The 20,451-nt window shown below is 42.6% G+C and overlaps 4 protein-coding genes across 11 annotated transcripts in view; 2 read left to right on the forward strand and 2 right to left on the reverse strand.

Moving 5' to 3' along the window:
- Nucleotides 1-320: 320 nt before the first annotated feature.
- On the reverse strand, nucleotides 321-5,926 carry GDF9 (growth differentiation factor 9). Its single transcript, XM_022589005.3, has 2 exons — nucleotides 3,308-5,926; nucleotides 321-2,168 (listed from the first exon to the last, which is right to left on the reverse strand). The coding sequence occupies exons 1-2, from the start codon at nucleotides 3,702-3,704 to the stop codon at nucleotides 1,201-1,203; spliced, it is 1,365 nt and encodes a 454-aa protein (XP_022444713.2). The 5' UTR covers nucleotides 3,705-5,926; the 3' UTR covers nucleotides 321-1,200.
- Nucleotides 5,927-5,982: 56 nt separating this feature from the next.
- Nucleotides 5,983-7,561, forward strand: UQCRQ (ubiquinol-cytochrome c reductase complex III subunit VII). Of its 2 annotated transcripts, none has more exons than XM_022588789.2 (3): nucleotides 5,983-6,112; nucleotides 6,270-6,437; nucleotides 7,089-7,561. In XM_022588789.2, exons 2-3 carry the CDS (start codon nucleotides 6,284-6,286, stop codon nucleotides 7,181-7,183), a joined length of 249 nt encoding a protein of 82 aa, XP_022444497.1. In that variant the 5' UTR covers nucleotides 5,983-6,112; nucleotides 6,270-6,283; the 3' UTR covers nucleotides 7,184-7,561. The 2 variants fall into 2 exon arrangements, with proteins under 2 accessions (XP_022444497.1, XP_022444498.1); XM_022588790.3 differs by having other exon boundaries at nucleotides 5,994-6,103.
- Nucleotides 7,562-12,079: 4,518 nt separating this feature from the next.
- Nucleotides 12,080-14,282, forward strand: LEAP2 (liver enriched antimicrobial peptide 2). Its single transcript, XM_022588791.3, has 3 exons — nucleotides 12,080-12,266; nucleotides 12,478-12,617; nucleotides 12,925-14,282. The coding sequence occupies exons 1-3, from the start codon at nucleotides 12,210-12,212 to the stop codon at nucleotides 12,959-12,961; spliced, it is 234 nt and encodes a 77-aa protein (XP_022444499.1). The 5' UTR covers nucleotides 12,080-12,209; the 3' UTR covers nucleotides 12,962-14,282.
- The window catches only part of AFF4 (ALF transcription elongation factor 4), a 92,973-nt gene continuing 86,319 nt past the window's right edge, over nucleotides 13,798-20,451 (reverse strand). For 5 of the 7 annotated variants that reach the window (XM_089909312.1, XM_089909310.1, XM_022588787.3 and 2 more), the window contains one exon: nucleotides 13,798-19,650. In XM_089909312.1, coding sequence (XP_089765438.1) covers nucleotides 19,523-19,650 — 128 coding nt within the window. In that variant the 3' untranslated portion in view covers nucleotides 13,798-19,522. The remainder of the gene's footprint in view (nucleotides 19,651-20,451) is intronic. The other 2 variants (XM_089909314.1, XM_089909313.1) reach the window with 1 other exon arrangement.

The following is a 20,451-nucleotide window of genomic DNA, read 5'->3' on the forward strand; positions in this document are numbered from 1 at the left end:
CCAAACTAATCTATAGATTCAACACAATCCCTATCAAAGTCCCAGCTGACTTCTTTAGACACTAAGCACCAAGCAAAAATCATTTACAAGAATGAGAAGTACTTGCATCTTGGAGTTACTTTTGGTTTGTAGATGAGGGTTTTACAAACTCTGAAAAAAATCACTGCATCGGGCCCGGACTCTGCGCCTCCAGGGCTTTCTCAAGGTAGGTTTACTGAAAACCCACATAAAAGCCCTCATATCCAAACAAGGCCCACTCTGTAATATAACCTAGTCACTGCCAGCTTAATTTAGTGCTAACAGTGCTATATCCACCTGGAAAAAAAACCTGTCGGGGTGGAGTGATAGGAGCTGAGGGAAAGCAGCAAAAACAAACCAACCAGCCAAGAAGAAACGTTTCTTGACCTCCTTGCAATGGGTCAGAGTTTTAAAATATATAAAGGAGAAAATACGTTTTAAAAACCTTGAACTCTGCATTTTCTTGGGAAAATTTGCAAGGCTATTTCCTTTAAATAAATGGGGCAAATGTTATTGTTTGACATGAGTCAACCAATTTATACAAGCCATCTAAGGAGCAGAGTTAGTACCAATCACTAATACAACAGAAATGGGTTATATTGCATACTCTCTAGTCTAATGACTCTCACTTCGTCAGGATATAGAGAAGTTAGTCTCTCTCACTCTGAAAAAGGGATAGTAAGTGGAGCTGAGACTATCTTTTAGACACATTTCCTCTCCCTCTCAAATGACCATTTAAAAGCAAATCTTTAATTAAAACCACACACAGAGAAAATTTATGCCACTCACAGGAATTTATGGTTCCATTAAATAAGACTATAGCAATCTGAATTGTCTATTTAGAGCTGCAGTTCCATCCAAGATTTATGCTAATTAAGCTTTTTTTTCTTACATCAAAAACAAGACTCCTACAAAAGAAAAAAATAATCACTCGGGAAAAAAATTTAAAGCTTTCCAAAAGAAGTACATTTTATTTACATTTGGAAATGAGAAAGGCAGCTGTTATCCCTTTACAGTGATAGATGCCACAGAATGTGCTAATCTACACAGGCTCCTCCTTACACAACACACTGCATTACATTTAGAGATTTGATACATGAAACTTTCTCCCAAAGGCACAGACAGGCGCACGATATTTACTTTGGCCAGGAGACTCACGGTTTTACTTGAGAGGAGCCTATGTTAACGACAGGTGCACTTAGTGGCTATCATATCTTCATATTCTTTATAAGCGATTGAGCCATCAGGCTCAATTACCAAAACACTCAAAGGGCTGTACTTGGCAGGTACACAGGACGGTCTCGGCACTGAGGAATCGAGCTTCTCATGGATGATGTTCTGCACCATGGTGTGAACTGGAGAGCCATACCGATGTCCGACCGCCCTGGGACAGTCCCCTTTACAGTATCGAGGGTTGTATTTGTGTGGAGCCACAATCCAGTTGTCCCACTTCAGCTGACTAAAGCTGAGTCTAAAGTCATGGAGCTCACACTCATTTTGGGGAAAAAGAAACTGTTTGAAGTATTCACTCAGATTGAATGAAGCTGGAACCAGAGGCTTCTTCAATTCAGAGCTGACAGTTTCCTGATCTCTCCGGTGACGGGACGATCTTACACCCTCAGCAGCCTCTTCTCCCATGGGATAGGCAGACAGCTCTCTCTTCTGGTCAGGACCCTGTGAAGGCCTCTTTTTATAGTGGAGGGAATACCACCTGTGATAAGCCTGAGCACTTGTGTCATTCAGATATAAAAGCAGTGAGGGGGCTACCAGAAAAGTCATGTTAAGTGGACCGTCCTGCGCTGAAGGATGCTGCAGCTGGTCTTTCACACACGTAACGTTTACAGACATGTGAATACTCCTCTTGTTGGAGGCCACTAGAGGCTGAAGGAGAGCCGTCACATCAATCTCAATCCATCTGTATTTCTTTCTAAGTTCAAACTGTGAGTGAAAGGTAAATGAGTATGGAACTCTTGGGAGAGTCTTGCTAGAAAACTCTGGCTCTTTTATCACCAGGTTGCACACACATTTAACAGGAGAGGGAAAAGAAACGGAGTTGTTGAAAGTGTATAGCAAGACTGACTTGAGTAAATGTTCAACAGCAGTAACACGATCCAGGTTAAACAGCAGGTCCACTGATGACGGGAGGGTACCTGAGGAGAAAAACACGCCACCAGTAATGCTCAATACAAATCGAAAGTAATGCAAAGTCAGATCAAGGAATTAGCACCTCAGAATGTGCTTCCACCCTTCTTTTCCCACTTTCTCAAGTCTCAAAACAAAAGTTGGGGTGGGATGGGGGTTATAAAAAAAAAAAAGGCAGGTAACCAGTACCATAACTAAGTCCCAGCACTTACAGCTGGATACTTAATCACCAGCAATTCAGAACAGCTCTGGTGGTGAATTAAAACGGGGACTCACTACATTCTGAAGTTTCAGAATCTTAATAATTTGCTTCAAACATAGAGGAAGCTAAGGAGGAGAGCAGTATTTTTCTCTTGAAGAGTCTCTAAGGGGAAAAATGTAATAAAGACACTTGCCAGGCTTGTTAAGAAAACATTCAAGTCCTTATGGACAGAATCAATAAAGAAAACATAATTGTCTAAGTTAATTTGGAACACTTGAGACCGACAACAAATGGAGGCTCTAAACCCACTATAACAAAACAGGACATCAAGGAAGGAGGAAAGGTTTTAAATAGCCACAAAGGACCTGCTGAGTTAGAAGGGTTTTCTGTGAGTTATGAGCTAGTGAATATAGATTCTGTTTTTTAATAGTGCTGTTCCGTTCTCTCTCACACACAAAATTGTTGACTAATGCTTTGTTCTTATAAGAATCTACTGTTCCACATAGGTACTTAAGCTTTCCTCTCACAGAGAGCAACAAACATGGGGAAATATCCTGTTTCATAAAACACACCAACAACTGAAAGAGATTCTTTAGGCACATATCCAGGCCAGAATTGGTAGAATGAGAAGAATATGCAACTGGAAGTCAAAATACCTCTTTTCCAGTCTTGATTTTGTGACCTTGGACAAGATGCTAACCTCCAGCAGCACTTTCCCAGCCTTTAGGGCCTTTAAGTCTCTTCTATCATATTAGCGCAGCTTAACCCATGAGAGCATTAGGAAGAAACAATAAGATCAAGTACCAGATTTGTCTGGAATTTGATATTGAGTATCATGCAAAGTAAAATGTAAGTCAAGGAGCAAGGGCCAGATCCTTTCTGTAACTGAAATGCAGAAGGTCTATCTTCTTCCCTCCACACATTAACCAGTCTGCTCCTACACACCTGTCACCTGGTCCCCAGGAGCCTGCTTGTGCTGGGCACAGGGGGTGAAGAGCCGAACAGTGTTGTAGAGGTGACTTCTGTTGGATTTCGGGATCCCCTCCTTGGTAGCACATGCCTTATAGAGCCTCTTCATGTAGTGCAAAGCTCTGTCATCTGGCTGCAGCCTGGGGGTCTCCGTTTGCCCATCGTACAGAACCTTAAAGAGAGGGGAAAGGAGGCCAGGTCTGTGTCTCCCATCTAGAGGCTGCAGAGAGGACCGAGGCTCAGCCTCAGTTTCCAATGGAGCACCAGCTGCAATCTGAGCTTCTCCCCTAGAAGCCTGAGAACCAAGGCTAATAGGAAAACAGAGCCAGGCAAAGCAGCAAAAACAAAGGAAGAACTTGCTGGGAAGTGCCATGGCTTGGAAGAATTAGCAAGAAACACGTTTCCCCATACCAGTCTTCTTCCTAAAAGCCAGGAAGAGCCTCTGTTGGTCTCTTAAATAAATTTTAGGTGTGTGCGTGGGCTAGGTTCACTTCTGTAATCAGACATCAAGGATGCCTAGCTGAAGGTAATTTTATCAGCTGTATGTCAAACAGCTATTTATCCAATTTCTCCTAATTAGATACAGATTTACTTGGTTATGTAGCTTTCCTTTTCCTTTTCCCTGGCATTTATTTAAAATCGCTTAAGTTAATGGACTAGTTATGTAGCTGAAAGGCTAAGAGGAATTGAGGAAGGATCTTGAAATAAAACCACCCGTTTTCTGAGAGAGATTAGCATTCTTAAAGTGTTCCTTAGGTGCTTGCTGAAACTTCCAAGGGACATGGAAAGGCTAACTAATTATTCATGATGATACACAGATCTGTTGGTATGCAACTTATGGTATTCGGTTTACTCTCCCTCTCTATTCTCATCACCTCTCCCACTTCCAGGTGCTTAGAATAATTTACTGCATGTTGATTTGGAGGGTGAGAGAAAGTCACAATTGGCAATGAAATTCCAGAGAGCACAGAACTATTAAGTTGCCTAGTTCTCTCAGGTAGCTTAGTAAGGATATGTACTTGGAATACTGCAATATGCTTTTAAAAAGGAGGACATTGCCTTTAATCCTGACTCATTTTTAAATATAATTATCTTGATGCCTTTACTTTGGTCTGCACATTCATCTGTACATACTTTAGTTGAGAGGTTTAGAGGTGTTTTCAGGTGCTAGAAAATAATTGAAAGTTTTATTTTTTATTAATCACTCTAATGGTGGTAGAATTTGCTAGGATATTTTTGTTCTTAACTGTTATAAGTATTTACGTTCTTGCCTCTGAGCTAAAATCAGGCTAGAGATTATGTTTTAGAAAAAATGAGATGCGTGCACAATGAAGAGCTGAATATACTCATGGTATAAGATACAGACCAGTCTATGCAGTACCCAGGCTGATAAAAACCGAGGTATATTTGTAAATATTTTTAAAATAAATTTATTTATTTATTATTTATTTTTGGCTGCATTGGGTCTTCATCGCTGCACACGAGCTTTCTCTAGTTGCCGCGAGCGGGGTCTGCTTTTCCTTGTGGTGCACTGGCTTCTCATTGCGGTGGCTTCTCTTGTTGCGGAGCACGGGCTCTAGGCGTGCCGGCTTCAGTAGTTGTGGCACGTGGGGTCAGTAGTTGTGGCTCGCTGGCTCTAGAGCTCAGGCTCAGTAGTTGTGACACATGGGCTTAGTTACTCCACGGCATGTGGGATCTTCCTGGACCAGGGCTCGAACCCGTGTCCCCTGCATTGGCAGGTGGATTCTTAGCCACTGCGCCACCAGGGAAGTCCCTATTTGTAAATTTTAAGTTCATTGCCTGCCAAGCCTCCCTGGCCCGTGGCTGGTAAGCAGGGTTATAAAACACAGCCAAACTGTTGAATGAGAACTTAGTCCTAGATTACACATGGCCAGCAATGCCATGAACAAAACATTTACAGACATGCCGCATCAAGTAGAAAAGTCAGTCAGCTGTACAGGACAGCGGCATCCTTAAGCAGACAGCACTTTTCCGAAAATGGAATCGCTCCCCTCCTGGGAAGTGGAGTGAACTGTGGGCAACGTGACATCCCGCCAGCGGCAGAACCCTGTCCGAGAGAAGCCGGCTGCTGTGGAGGTCGCCTCTTTCTTCCCTCCTACCACCACTAACAGCTGTTCAGCAGTTGCTGGACTATTACTTGAGGGCTCCTGTGGCTAAATTTGAGGAAACATTTTTATTCTCTCTTGGGAAAGTCTACACCCTGCCAGTGGATTCTAATCCGGTGGGTGCCAAGAGAAGTCCCAGATCCGTGTCCCTGATTCGGGGCCTGAGGTCGCTGAGAGCTTGAACATAACCGATTCCTGTTCCAGCTACTGGACAAAACCCTACAAAACCTCGCGTCGGCTGCCGGGCGGCGGCCTCAGGGGCGCTCTCCACCGCGGGAGAACACCTGACCCTAAGCGCGCGGCCAGCGAGGCCCTCGAGGCCGGCGGGGCCCTGGCTCTTCAACTCTTAGTCCGTGAGGCTCCCGGGAAAGGCGGGAACCGAGGAGAAGCCTGAGAGGCTCGAGAGGGTGCCGCCGGGCCCCAGAGCCCACTCAGTCGCGCTTGGCCCCACCCCCAAGCAGGCACCACCCGCCTCACGTCACTCGGCCGGGACGCTCTTCTCCCGCCCGGTGAGGATGGCGCCTTCCTCCGGAGACAGCCGAGAAGTGGTCCTCCCGGAAGTGACCTCACTGCCTCCTAGCGCGGCGTCCGATCCTACCGGAAGTGGTGGACGGAAGCCGGTGGATTCCGCGCTGCGGAGGGCGAGGTGACCTCGGTGCGGGAGTGGGGTCCGGTAGTGCGGTCTCGGTGGCCCTGGGGGGGTGGGGGCGCCGTCTAGGCTGGGAGGGATGAGGAGCGCCGGGGAGAGCCTCGGGTTGGGGGCGGCATGTCCAGGGCCTGAGCCCAGCGCCTTTCCACCTTCCGTCTTGCAGGCGCCACCGCGACCATGGGCCGCGAGTTTGGGCATCTGATGCGGATGCGGCATGTAATCACCTACAGCTTGTCGCCCTTCGAGCAGCGCGCCTTCCCGCACTACTTCAGCAAGGGCATCCCCAACATGCTGCGCCGCACTCGGGCGTGCATCCTTCGCGTCGCGCCGCGTGAGTGCTCTGGCCGGGCGGGGGGCTGGACTCCCATCCACAGTGGGCACTGCGGGTCCCTCACTGAGCACTCTACAGCTCGCCATACACACGTTTTCTCATTGAATAGTCCTGAATGACGTTGAACTGGTCATATCCTCCCCATCTTATAGATGAGGGAGGTGAGTCATAGAGAACTTAAATGACAGGCCCAAGGTCACTTGTGTGACTCCAGCGTCTCCCTCTGAGGTCATCTTTACCCACTTCTTAGCGATGAACTGTTTTGTGTCAAAGGTGCAGCAGGTAGTGATGATAGTTGCACAACATTATGACTTTGCTAAAAACCACAGAAGTGTACGTTTCAAAATGGTTCAATGATGAAGTGTATGTTATGTGAATTTGATCTCAGTTATCTCATTAAAGTATTTTAAAATGTGCAACAGGAGAGCGGTAAGGGAAGAGCTGGTCACAAATTTTCCTGGGTAAACCCCTTTCTTTTACACACCTGTAAAAATGGGTTTGTAATGTAACTTTTCTTGATCGTCTCGTTTAAGAGTGGTTTCTTAAAAACTAGACACAGGAAGGCAGAATATGTTGTGAGTCAGAAAAGAGGACTGAGATCCATGTGTCTTGTAAGTGCTCACTGCTTATTTTCATTTATTATTTTTATAGCATTCGTAGTGTTTTATCTTGTCTACACATGGGGAACACAGGAGTTTGAGAAATCCAGGAGGAAGAATCCAGCTGCCTATGAAAATGACAAATGAGCAACTCATCTGGATAATAGTTCCTTGTCTCTGAAAGACCCTTCTCTGGGAGAGGAGTCTACATTGCAGTGTCTTGAAGACACAATAAACTTATTGTAGGCTGCACTGTTATGATATTGCGTTTTGTGTGAGCAGAGTCCTTGGATGTGACTGTTACTTTTCAAGTTCATGAATCCCCCTCCCCAGCATGAGTCCTGAACGGTTTTGGCTAGTCTGAGTTTGGTGAAGGATTGTAGCTCGCTTCTTGTTCCATAACCTACAAGAATGTAGCTGCAGCTACTCCTGTAGCTGAACAGTTGTGGATGGCATCGACTGTGGGTAATGTTGGCTCCCTGCCCACTATTTCCATACTGACAATAAAATCTAGTAGTTACAGTGTGTCAGGTACTCTTCTTAGCCCTTTACACAAAAAAGTTCTTTTAAACCTCACAACTACCTTTGGTTTTTCGGGTTTTTTTCCTTCAAAACTACCTTTGAAGTATCACTATTACACTCATTTTGCAGATGAGGACACAGGCACAGAGAGAGGTTAAGTAATTTGCCTCAAATTATACAGCTCGTGAATGGTAGAGCACCAAAGTTTGTGCTCTTAGAGCTGTGCTGTACCACATGATAGGAAGTCAGCTATGAAGGGAAAGGGTGAGGTGACCCCTTTGCCTCTAGAGCTGGGGTCAGCAAGCTGGCTGTGTTTGTACCAGGTTGCTAACAGTGCTTTTTAGCTGTGTATGGAAGGAGATTTCCTGCTGGTCCAGAGCAGCAACTTTCACAGGGCAGCCAGCATCTGGCCCAGGCTGTGTCTTTCCTTCTTATTCTAATGATTGTTCCTGCCTTTCAGGAACCAAAACTACCTCAAAACAAAACAAAATTCAGTAAGATGGCACTGATCGTGAGGCAGGAGAAGGAGGTACAGCTGAGACTGACAGACTTGGGCCCATAGCCTTTAACTGTTGCTTCCTCAATGTGTGATAAAGGCAAGAAACCCTCATTCCTTAGCTGTGAGCTTCGCATTCATCAAATAGATGTATTAAGACAAAGCCATAGGTCTGAGGTAACAGTGAAATGAGTGGCATGTAAGAGTCTGGCAGGGTGGTACAGGCTTAACAAAGGACAGCGGTGTGATGAAAACTCTTGTCTCACCAAACATAGTCTAATTTTCCTGTTTGGCTTTTTGTCCAAGTTTATTCCCAGGGCTTGCTGCCTGATCTGCAACGTATATGGGTTATAGACTCCTTTGAGAATCTGGTGAAAGCTGTGGGCCTGAAGAAGGTGTAAATGCATCCTTAACCTGGCATAGTTTGAACAGGTTCAACGGCCAGGGGAGGATCGATCACTGCCTTGACAGGCCATTGATCTCTGTTTTTTTTTTTCCCTCCAGTTTTAGCCCCAAGCTTCCTAGGGACTATGGCCACCCTTCCTTGTCCCATATCTTGGCTTCATTTTACCCTTAGACTTTTATTCTGGTTCTTTTGAGTCCTTTGGAGATATCAGCCCGAAATCAAACTTACCCTTTCTTAGCCCAGACCAGGCACTGAGCCTCTTGGTCTGAAACCTTTTATCCCAGGAGTGCTCTACGGAGAAGACTGTCCTATAAGCCCTTGCACGTGCTAAGCTGCTGCGTTTGGATAAAATTGTTAAAGGCTGCTTTAAGCCTGTCCCTCACCAAGGGGCTTCCCTCTCTACGCTTGGAGACCCAGAGCTCTGTGTAGCAGGGTCCTGCGGGGGTGGTGTGGGGCTGGTGGATGGTGTGGAATGTGAGTTACAGCTCAGTGCTCCTGTACATGATATGTATGGGATCTGGGATCATTTTATGGTTTATTCTATCTGTAGAAATCCATAAAGAAAGGAAAATGGGTGAAGTCTCTTAAAGAGGGATCACTGTTGTGGGCCTCTGTGCCTATAACCCACCCACGTGGAGCCTCCAGCCAGGGTGTGGCTCCTTCATCTGCTGCTGGGGCACAATCCCGTGTTCATTTAGCCCTTCTTTTCCCCAGCAGTGCACCTGCTCCCACAAGGGCTTTTATCTCTGCAGAATGCGGCAAGGGATTCTTCCCGTTGGCCAACAGAGTCCCAGAGATGCAGGCCCAGAAGTCTGCGCCAGTTCTAGCCAGCAATTGAGCAAATACACTTTGACCCTTTGTTGAAGTTTTACCTGGAAAAGTCTTTCCATTTCAGAGGCTTTCATTTTTCATTAGGCATCTCCTGCTCAGGGGCAGCAAAAGTTTCCAATTACTGTCAAGCCCTTCATGATTTCCCCTCTACCTGGAATGTCTTTCAGATAGCTGCTCATGTAGCTACACACTCTGTCTCCCATTTCACCCTAGGCACTTAACCTCAGAAACACTTGTATTGTTGTATTCAGAGTTTCCAAGCTGTAAGCTATCAAACATGCTTCAGTCTCACTTTCTTCTTCTAAATCATTTGAACCCCCAGATGTCAGTGCCTGAGGGGCCTCAGAGATATGCTCCCATCTCATTGACAGAACAAGAAACTAAAGCCCAAAGAGGGTCAGGGCTGGCATCTGGTCAGCTCCCCTACCTGGGCCCCCGGCTCCTGCCTCCCAGCCAAGCATTTCTCCTTATGGCCGCCTAGACCTTTCTGCTGGAGGAAGGAACATGTACTTTGGGTTGATTCATTCAGCAAAATACTTGATTGTAGAGAACCCCTAGACTTTTACAATTTTTATTTTTTAATGTCAGGAATAGGCCACAGCTACTCAAGGGATGTGGGATGGCTGTGGACAACTTCTGTCACTTCAGTTTAATGCTGTTTGGATGCTGCTTTGTTTTTAAAAGTTTGATTTTGCTCCATATTTAAATAAAGCAACTACAGAGTTTGTAGACACATGAAATACTCTCCCTCACAGTGATTCCTTCCACAGGCAGTAACTAATGCATCTTTTCTTTTGGGAGGAGGGATGGCATACAAGATAGAGGCTTAAGGGACTTCCCGGACGGTCCAGTCGTTGAGACTCTGCGCTTCTACCGCAGGGGGCGCGAGTTCCATCCCTGGTCGAGGAACTAAGATCCTGCATGCCTTGCGGTGAGGCCAAAAAAAGAGAGGCTTGAGCTACAAAGGCTTCTGCAGTGTCGTCACACCCATGATGATGAATAGTCCTTCTCCCCGCGCACAGAGGGGGCCCAGAGCCTCAGGCCCTTATCCTTGGCTGTCGTATTGGCTTTATAAGTTAATACAAAAGGCTACTTTGATTTTCCTTGAAATACAGGAAGGCAGAAACGGAGGATTAGGAGAAAGTATCCGTCTTTGGAATCAGCACTTTCCAAATCCCATTTGGCACATCCGTCTATGCTCGTTAACGGGAGGCTGGAACTCAGTCCACAGACCCAACTGGCTCTAGGATATCACGCTGTTCAGTCTTTCACTTACTTAATCAGATTTGTGTTCTTACCCAGTGTTCACTAGGTCACCACACAGCCTCTTCCCCACCCCACAAAAGTTCTAGCTAAGCCCTTACTTGGGGTCATTCTGTATCAAAGCTCAGGAGTAAAGGGAAGGAACAGCTAACTAGTCTCAAAATTGCAGGATTGCTTAGGTGAGTTTGGCATAGTTCTGCTTCTCAATGTTCCTTAAGTGCAAGCAGTGGTATCTCCCTCCAGGCCTTGCCTGGTCCTGAGAGGACTGGAACCAAGCAGACAGATCTGTGGAGTCACAACCCGCCTGATTCTGAAGTCAGAATCAGCTCTGAGGCCCACCATACCACCCTCTTCTCCCTTGGCAAGAGGATTCGTGACTGTCCTGTTCCACCTTCAGCTGTGCCACATCTCCTCCACTTTTCCTTGGGAACAGGCAGGCCCTCACCACATATCCAACCCGTGAAGATGAGAAGGGCTTTGGGAAGAGGTAACAGCCAGGTGTTCAGGGGGACACAAGGCTGAAGAAAAATCTTGTTGCATTTGTCTTCTTGGCTTTTCCTTCCAGGTTATAGGAAAATCTGAAGTCCTATTTATCTTACTCAGAATTCACACCTCTCCGCACAAATTTATTAAAATGTCTATGTCATTTAATGGGTACCCATAACTATTCATGGTTTAGGTACATGCTCTTTTTTGGTCTAGAAACTTGTGTTGGTTCCTACTTAAGGTGACAAGATTTTGCGCTTTGGAGAGATCTCAGCCCTATGCCTGCTTCCCTGAGGCTGCTGGAAGGATGTGCTCTGTAAAAGGCCCAGTCAGCTACTGGCAAGAAAGCTAGTAATTCAAGGTTGGCAACGTTTATCACCACCATCAAGCTCTCTCACTGATTTAGGGGCCCCTGCTCTCTCCTCATTCACATTTTAAAAAAGGAAACAAAGTCAACCTATACTTATTCATTCAATTCACCCATGATTGAAACACCACCAGTCAGTCCTGATTGTCCTTCCCCCGGGAGATGGCAGGTAGGCCAGACTTTGAACTTTCTGCAGCTGGGTTTCCATTCTTTACAGAGATGATGTGGAACAAATAATTAGGGTGATAGTCCATCTATACAAATGGGGATCTGGGGCACTTGTAGACCATGCTTGCTGAAGTATCCTCCCACAGATGGGAGATAAGGGCCTTATCCAATTGCCTGTAACAAAATAGGTCAGTGCTTCTTTCCTAGGCAAGGCTGAAAGGGGTCAACACTATTTCTGAAGACCTCATTATTAGAATTCTGTTTTGACTAAAGTGATCTCACTAAGCTATTTTGGAATCAAAACGTGGCCAGGTGTCTGGTCTCCCTCAATGGCTTCACGTGGCTTTTCAAAGGGGAGGAGGTAGTGCTGACTTTTGGCAAAATGGGTGAAAAGGTCCACGCCAGCAACACGATCACTCAAAGTCCAGATGAGGGATCAGTAAATACTACATGCCTGAAAGGCAGGCCTTGAGCACATTCCTCTCTGGTAGACATTAACTTATTAAATTGACCCTGACTGCAAACATAAACTTTGCCCCCATCTCACTTGGCAACCATAGAAGAGGCAGATCTACCTATAAAAGGGAGTGGGAACTGTCCCCAGCCTTCATGATCCAATATCCCATCTACTGAGATGTGGCACCTCAAACTCTTTGCAGCACTCCTGGTCTGCCTGTTGCTGTTAGGCCAGGTAAGAAGAGAAGGATACATACGTGGGTGGGTGGGGATGGTAGTGGTGGTGGAAGAACTGTAAGCAGACCTTGAGCACCAGACTCAGTCCTGAGGAATGGACCCTCTGCTCTGAGTCTACAGCATCTGGGGCGGGGGGGATCATTATTCCAAGTTGTACAGCAAGGCTTCAACTCTTCCATACCTGAGGTGAATCTGTCTTTGTCCTACAGGTATATGGCTCCCCAATACCAGAACTGAGTTCAGCAAAGATAAGGCTGAGGAGAATGACCCCATTTTGGAGAGGGGTTTCCCTCAGGCCCATTGGAGCCTCCTGTTGGGATGATTCTGAATGTATCACAAGGCTATGCAGGTACTCCACGAAGCTGGGCCCAAGAGGCCTGGGAAGCTGCGCAAAGGAGAGATCAGCACATACACAAACCTAAAAATAAAATTGGGGTGGAAGAGTGCCTGGGTTGAGGTGGGAGCTCCACGGGGGAGAATCCCTCAAGAGTTAAAAGCCAAGAACGGCTCCACACAGGTACCATGAAAGAGTAGTTCCTTTCCTTTCTTCGCTCTACCCTGAGATTGGATATCAAGCAGAGGAAGGAAATGCAGTAGACGTGGCTCTGGGCACTGCTAGACCTCTGTCTTAAAAATCACCTTTTCTTCTCCCTTAGAAAAAGACGCTGTTCCCTAAATGTGGCCCAGGAATGATGTATATACACCAGGGGAAAAGAGGACAGCACTTACCTACAACAATGCTCCGTTCTATGGAATATTGATTAACTGCATTTGGTTGGAGGCACTTAAGTGAAGCAATGTTGTGTTTTTAGATGTTTAAAGGCAGGTGTATGCTTTAAATTGGTCTCCGTTTCTTCTTACAATGTTGATATGCAGATAAGCATAACTAAACTTGTCAACTTAAGAGTTTATTTTTCTATGTATACTATAAAATGTCTCAAACTGAAATTCTGGCAGCCTGGAATTCATGCGTTTGAGGGGAAGAAGGATTTATTTTGTATACTATAGAAAACCCAGCAAGGCCTAATAATGTGTTAACTTCTCAATCCGGAAAGCGCAGTGAGAGTTAACATTTCTTGAAGAAATAAAGAACACAATGGCAGGCTAAAGGCAAAAGTTTACTAATAGCTAGTGATTAACCTCGGCAAGTTCATAAACTATGGCCCTGGATCCTAACCCTTCACTCCATGTAAAGAACATTTCAGTGAGGTGTCAAAAGACAGGCGATATTGGCACTCAGTACCTGACGATGTGCCCTAGTTTGTCTATGAACAGAGAACTCGAAGAAAATGAAACAATAAAAGCCCAAGCCATGAAGAATAACAAAAAGGATGTGTATGAGATTTCTGTTGGAGCAGGGTGAATTCTGATCTATGCAGAAGGACCCATGGCCAGCCAGTTCAGAATTTCTATAATCAGAAATTAAGACCTGGACTGATGGGACCAGACTTTTAAAGAAGAGTAGCACTGGACCCTAAAATACAAAACAGAAATTACACGAAAAGGGCAAAGTAGGAGTTGAAGAAGTGTAGAGAGCAGTGTTTATAAACTTTAATACAGAAAATCTATTTGATATTTATTAAACTTCGTTTCTCCAGCTATGGTTTGGCATTATACAAAGCATCTTAATGACACAGTAGAGTTAAAAAGATCTTTACAAATTGAAATGTGATACCCTTGTCTCCAAATATTTTAATTGCCATAAATTTGTTTAAAAATACACATTAAACGCATGTTTGACACTCTAAACTTTCTATAATCTCAATACCACAAAATACATATAATATACTATACAGATGTGGAAAAATCTAGTTAGTATATAATACTTTGCTCACCATTAACAGCTTTGTTATGTGAAATGCACATACTGACTTAGAAATCCTAGCTTTTGAGCCCCAAAGTACCTCTGAAATTTTAATGTATTACAACAAATAAAAATCACAGTATATAATTGAAATTTTGGTTGAAAATGTCAGATGCCTAAATATTTTGGATAAAAGAAATGTAAAACAAAGATTTGGATCATGTACAAAACAAAGGCATTCTATCAGACACTAACAGTACCTTTCTGCAGAATCAACAAGGCTTTTATCAGCGGCATTACCTCCCCTCCAAAACCCTCCCCAAATATCAAACCATTATTCACCAAATAATTTTAATTTCAAATAAAAGGATTTTCAATAAATATATAAGTATTTCCATCCTCCATATACAAAATTTCTTAAAACCATTCAAAACGGAGGCTAGATAGAAATTTTCATAACTGTGCTTACCAACCCTACATCTGGTCCTCAAGGGTGATGCCTTTTCAGGCACTACCACCTGGGCCAGCTCTGTTGGTGAGCCCCGTCCCGTCCCGCCCCGCCCCGACCCCAGTACTGCTGAATGCTCATGTCAGTGATTTGCCAGGTGTGTGCATAAAGTTGTAAAATGGGGACACTTCTTGAACAGCAACAACAAACTCAACAGTATGGATAATCATGGCATTGATTTGAAAGGCAGCATTTCCAAATAGATATTTTCCAGAGAGGAACACAGCAGGTAGAAAATTCCAATGGATAAAACCTGAAAAGAAACCCTATGTGGAAGCAGTAAGAGGTCAAAACTGAATATTACTAGAATTTCTGGGTGAGAGCTTTTTTCCCCATGCTCATTTAGAGAGCTTTTTAGCTGTTTCTTTTTAAAAATGGGAATTTATGCTTAGCCAAGCAATGGTGGCAAGGAGAGGTCCAAGCTGACATTCCTGAAAGTCAACTTCATTACATGACGATTACTTAGGTTGCTATTTTAGGTTGCTTAAAGATTATAAGACTTGGTTTAGACTTAACTCTAATGCCTTATTCTGTGACCAAATTCTATCAAACAGAAGAGACTGAGATATTCTTTCCATTCGCTTTTCTGGAGACTGTAAGTTCTTTTTAATTAACCATACGGTTCGAGTAAATAGAATCTGTATCTGCTTTACCAACTGTTAATAACTTACTTCCTATCACTTGCCAGCTTAGTTACAGGGTCTAGGGGTCTAAAATGAATTTCTCTATTAGTGAATATGTGAAAGATATGCTCACAAACATGAACAATTTGGCCTCTTGTCACTACATATTCTAAGTCATTCAATACTTATCTCTTCTATTTATTTTACTGAATAGCAACCTTAGATGTGCAATATTATTTATTATTGGGAAAAAGTTTGCCTCTCCAACACATAGATAGATACATGAAATTGAAATGAAATCTGTGTTCCACATAATTAGGGAATATGAGTTATAGGAATCCATATGGACTTGATATGTTTTGCTTCCCAATTTATTTAGGAAAACTAAAAAATCATCACAATCTGCCTAAAGCATCATTCCCAGTAGATGTTCGTGGGACCCAGAGGCAAACTTCTATAATTCAAAATACATTATGAGGCCCTTTTGTTCAATTAGCAACTGGAAAATTAAAATCCTTCCCACCCTGTAAGAGCCCTATTATACTACGGAAGGGCTCAAATATATTTTAAAAGTTAATTTACTACAAATCATAGTAATTAAGCTTTAACAATCTAAAAGGAATATACATTGCACCCTTGAACATTAATATTCAAGGTGTCAACAAGAAAGTGTCTTAGATCAATTTAATAAATAATGTGGAAATAGTTGCACTAAGCTAAAATACTAAACACACACATTTTTGACAAACTAACTTCATGTTTTCATACATACATACATACATATATATAAAGTGTGTATGTGTACATAATTTTAAAATCCAAAGTCGCATACCCTCACACTTATAAGAGTGCACAGCGTACCTCTCTCCTACACAACTAGGCATCACTGACTGGAGCGATCACGGGCTGTGCTGAAACTCCGCAGAGTGCTGCTGGCCTCCAGAGCCAGAGATTTCACTTAGAACAGGTGTGTTTTGTAGGCTCTTGCTTCACAATGCAAGCTTATTCAATAAGGTAATTTCTCGAAGTTACTGTCATTAAATATAAAAATGATGCTGTCTGATCTAGCTGATTAAACCTTTCTTTAATGAAAAGAAACAAACAACAATTAAAAAACAACAACAGCAGCGAACCTAATAAAGCCGTAAGTGTGTCGCTCAAAGTGCAACCCAGATGCCTGTGGATCCACCAGCATGAGAGCCCCACAGAGCACAGGCATGTGTGGGCACGTGCACACATTTCTCTAGACAGCTTTTACATTGGAGAGTTAAACTAGTGATGCTCAACCTTCTCTACTCTTCAGCAACTACAGCTGTAAATTTATCTGAAGTACTCATTGCTTATAAAGTCAGTTCTTAACTACTTGCCCAGAAAAAGGTGGCAGTGAGGCAAGAAATGGGCTGAATGCTCCCCAGCCAGACTGGACCTGGGCTGGACTGAGGAAGCCTGAATCACCTGGAGGGGAGTGCTCCCCACAGGCCAGCCTAGGCCGGGCAAGACTATACCATGTGACAACTTCATCCACCATAATATGTTCGTTGGTTGCCTGTAAAGAGTCCAGTGGGATAGGCTACTGCCTCCTGGCATACAAGTGTGGTCTTCGAGCAGTCAACAGAGTAATTTTTTAAATAGCTGCTATTTTTATAATTAACTATATTAAATACAAGTCTCAGACTAAGTAAGTTTTTAGCTATTTGTCAAAATCAGTTGTAAATAGTTAGAGAACACTGAAGACACCTACTGAGGAAGAAGGAATGGTCGCCTGTGAAGGAGTGCAAAGTATGTGCTGGAACAGATGAAGACAGACAGAACTTCTGAGGAGATGGACACAGAGGAGAGGGAGTGGTGTTTCCAGAGACTATTACACTGAAAATTCAATTATTTAGAAAAGGATTTTGATCCATTGCCCATTACCACCTGGTGGGAAAAACCCTCAACAATGAAAAGCTTGTAAAAATTCATTTTCCAAGAATTAACACAGTTTTAGAGAGAGAGTACTTTACCACAGCACCAAAAAACATGCAGGAAATTCTGCTTTAACAAATTATTACTGTGATCTGGGAAATGCTCCTGCTACCTCTCAGGACCCACAAGAGACTAGAACACACTGGAACTCAGAAGTGCCCCACTGGCTGCTGTTGCTGGAAGTCTAAAAGCTCAGAGGATACTTTTTCCATTTCTAAGATATCATGGAAAATTAAGGAATCAGAGTCAGAGAAATCAGAGAACAGGACAAACATCTACTTGATTAACTGTGGCAAGTTTCTTACTGAATAACGATCACTGAGAAGCTGTCCTCTTAAGGAAAACTGTTCCTAAAACACACTAAGATTAAGTTAGCAAGGTATCAGAGGCAATTTCTCCAAGGGAAAATTGTTAAATTTAGCATAATTTGGAGATCTGAATCTTCAGTGATATGCAAAAACAACTTGAGGTACAAAACCATTAAGAAGCTCTATAGAGGCCACAGGACAATGAAAGTTCACTAGCCTCATAAGTAAGTGTAGACTCAGATGCAGAGGAGTCATTATACCACTGGGCTTGGAGATTTTCTATCCCTTCTTTCCCATTTCAAGCCTTAGCAATCATCTATAAATAGCAGGGCAATCCTTTTTTCTGATTGGATGGATTCATTTTTGAAATTGGGAGAAGGACAAACTATTTTTTGAAGCAGCATTACCCAACAGGTTAGACTAAGTCATGTACCAAAGCATTAGCTTTTCTGAAAGAATTAATCTTTATGTGACCCTAAAGGACGATTGAAAAGGAAAGAGAATTTAACATTATTACTACAGAATACCAACCATATGGGTGATCTGCAACTAGTGTAAAACTTCATCTGTAAACAATCCATAGACCCTTCATTTAAAGGTAAGATTTAAGGCACACCAGACATGATAGGGGCACTAAAAACAAAAGATAGAAGGTATATTTCTCACTTTTGACTCCTATATGCACCTTATAGGGAAACGTACTTTGATATACAACTCTTACAGAGCTGGCTTCTCAAGCTCTACCCCTGCTTCCCTCCCCTTCCCAAGAGAATTCATACTGAACCAAGTTAGGTACTTTTCTAGTGTGAATTTTCTGATCCCATCAGAAACATACATCATTGATGAGGGCCTTCATAGTACAAAGGTAGTAAACACAAGACAGGTTTAAAAGGAGAAACTGATCATCTCTACATCAGGCATTAGAGCTCTAAGTTGTATAGCAAAAGCACACACACCAAAGCTCCAGCCCATTCCTACACCAGTCACTGAATGCTCCTATCAGAGCATCACAATCTAGTGTGGGAAAAAAATTTTAAATTAGAATTCTGAAGAGAGATTTTACCCTACAAACATCATCAATGCAAGAGATATAGGCAGCAACGCTCAGGAGTTAGATCATCCTTTGTTCAACGGTAACTTATTCTGTTTCAGTGTCAAATTATTAGTAACAAAAAACCCCAAAAAACAGAAAACATGGTTTTAATAAAATCCATAAGGTTCAAGATTGTCCTTTTATGAAACCCTTCACATGATATGCTTCTCCTAGAAAGTTTGCCTGCCCTCTTTTGTAATGCATTAAATGCAAGTTATAGTCACCTTGTGATTGCTATAGTGTTATTAACACATGTTCACAGTTCTTGAAATAATGCATACCAAATCAGACACATTTCCTTTTACATCCACGTAGAACGCCATCTTCTCATATTTAAGTGATTTTTCATGTGTAGAAGAATATCCTTAATACTAAGTATAAATTCTGCAATAATAAAATTGTACTTAAGATCTGAAGTAATATCAGGTAGTAGGTGTAGAAAGAACATGTCCACATTCTAGATGAACCAACTCTTAGTCTTAGAAGAGTTACCACAAAAAGACATTATTTTTAGGTAACAAAGCTCCCAAAGTATATAAATAAAAATGCCTACATTAAATTTACACAAAATATTCAACAGAGTAAATTCATAGGCAGAAATAACTAAGTTTTAAACTAGCCCCAATCTGGGCACTTAAAAAAATTAAAATAAATAGAATTTCAACTGATTAGTTATGAATTGCAACTGAAATTTCAATCTTATTACAGATCATTGAAACCAGCTTATCAACGTGCTGCAGATTTAAAAGCATTTAAATAATTTTTCATATTGGGAATATTGAAGGGGTCAAACTACATGATGGCTTTGGGTTATAAAAAACAACACATGAACCAGGGAGGAGAAAACCATTCCTCATTCTTAGTGTCGACTAGGTGGTATATTATGGCAGTTTTCCTTCGTGATGTGACACAGTGTTGTGGAGAAAATCAGAGGCAACAAGAATGTGTTCAGTTCAGGATATCAACTTGGCATCCTGGCGAAGCCAGTGCAGTCCCTGCCGGGTATAACGAACTAGGTCTGTCATGATGCTTGCGTTAAAGATGAGAGGACCCATTACTTTATCCAGTTCAGCAAAGAATTCTAGAAAACCAAAAACACTTATTAAATGATGCACACTCTTTTGAATAAGTGCTTTATAAAGTTTTTAGTCTAGGCTGTAAAATGCTATTCATATAAAGTAAAAAGCACTCCCTCCTGCACTAAAATAACTCTTCGTGTTTTAAAACAAATCATCCCATAGTCTGTCAAGTTATATTTTTTCCCTAAGTCACGAAACATTTTTAAAAGACTATACGGTCAGGAATTAAGAGTTATACATATAAACAAAATGTCACTGATGGAAATTGCTAGTATGCGGCAAACATTATTAAAATGGAGACCTAATTCTACAATGTACTATGACTCAAAACATTCTCTGTGTACTGTTTTTGTATAAGAAGCAAGTGGTACAAAAAAGGAGGATGTTATCTGCATTTTTCCCGATAAGAGCCACTGTTGAGGTTAGACAACCTTTCTGCTATAATCATATGTCATACAACTTCGATACATTAAATCTCATGTTTTAGACAGTAGTTTAAAAATGTAAGAGACAGAAATGAAAGGATTCTTCCTATGCGAACAAATACAGACTGATGTGCATGTAAGGCAGGGTGCAGAGAGGAGGAAGGAATGATAACATCCTGACATTTGATCCCAATGCAATTTTGGAAGAAGACGGATGTAGGACTCAGTAAGGAGAGTTTTTACATGTGCAGTGATGACAAAGACCTCGGTATACTTAAACAAGATAAGAAGTAATCAAACAGTTGAGGAGAAAAGAATCTTCTTTATAGAATTCCAGCTAATAAATTCCTGATGAATTTTCTGTTTCCTAATGGAATA

Source organism: Delphinapterus leucas, chromosome 3, assembly GCF_059928025.1.
Source record: "Delphinapterus leucas isolate spDelLeu-1000000601 "Yukka" chromosome 3, BTC_Dleu_Yukka2, whole genome shotgun sequence".
Lineage (NCBI taxonomy): Eukaryota > Metazoa > Chordata > Mammalia > Artiodactyla > Monodontidae > Delphinapterus > Delphinapterus leucas.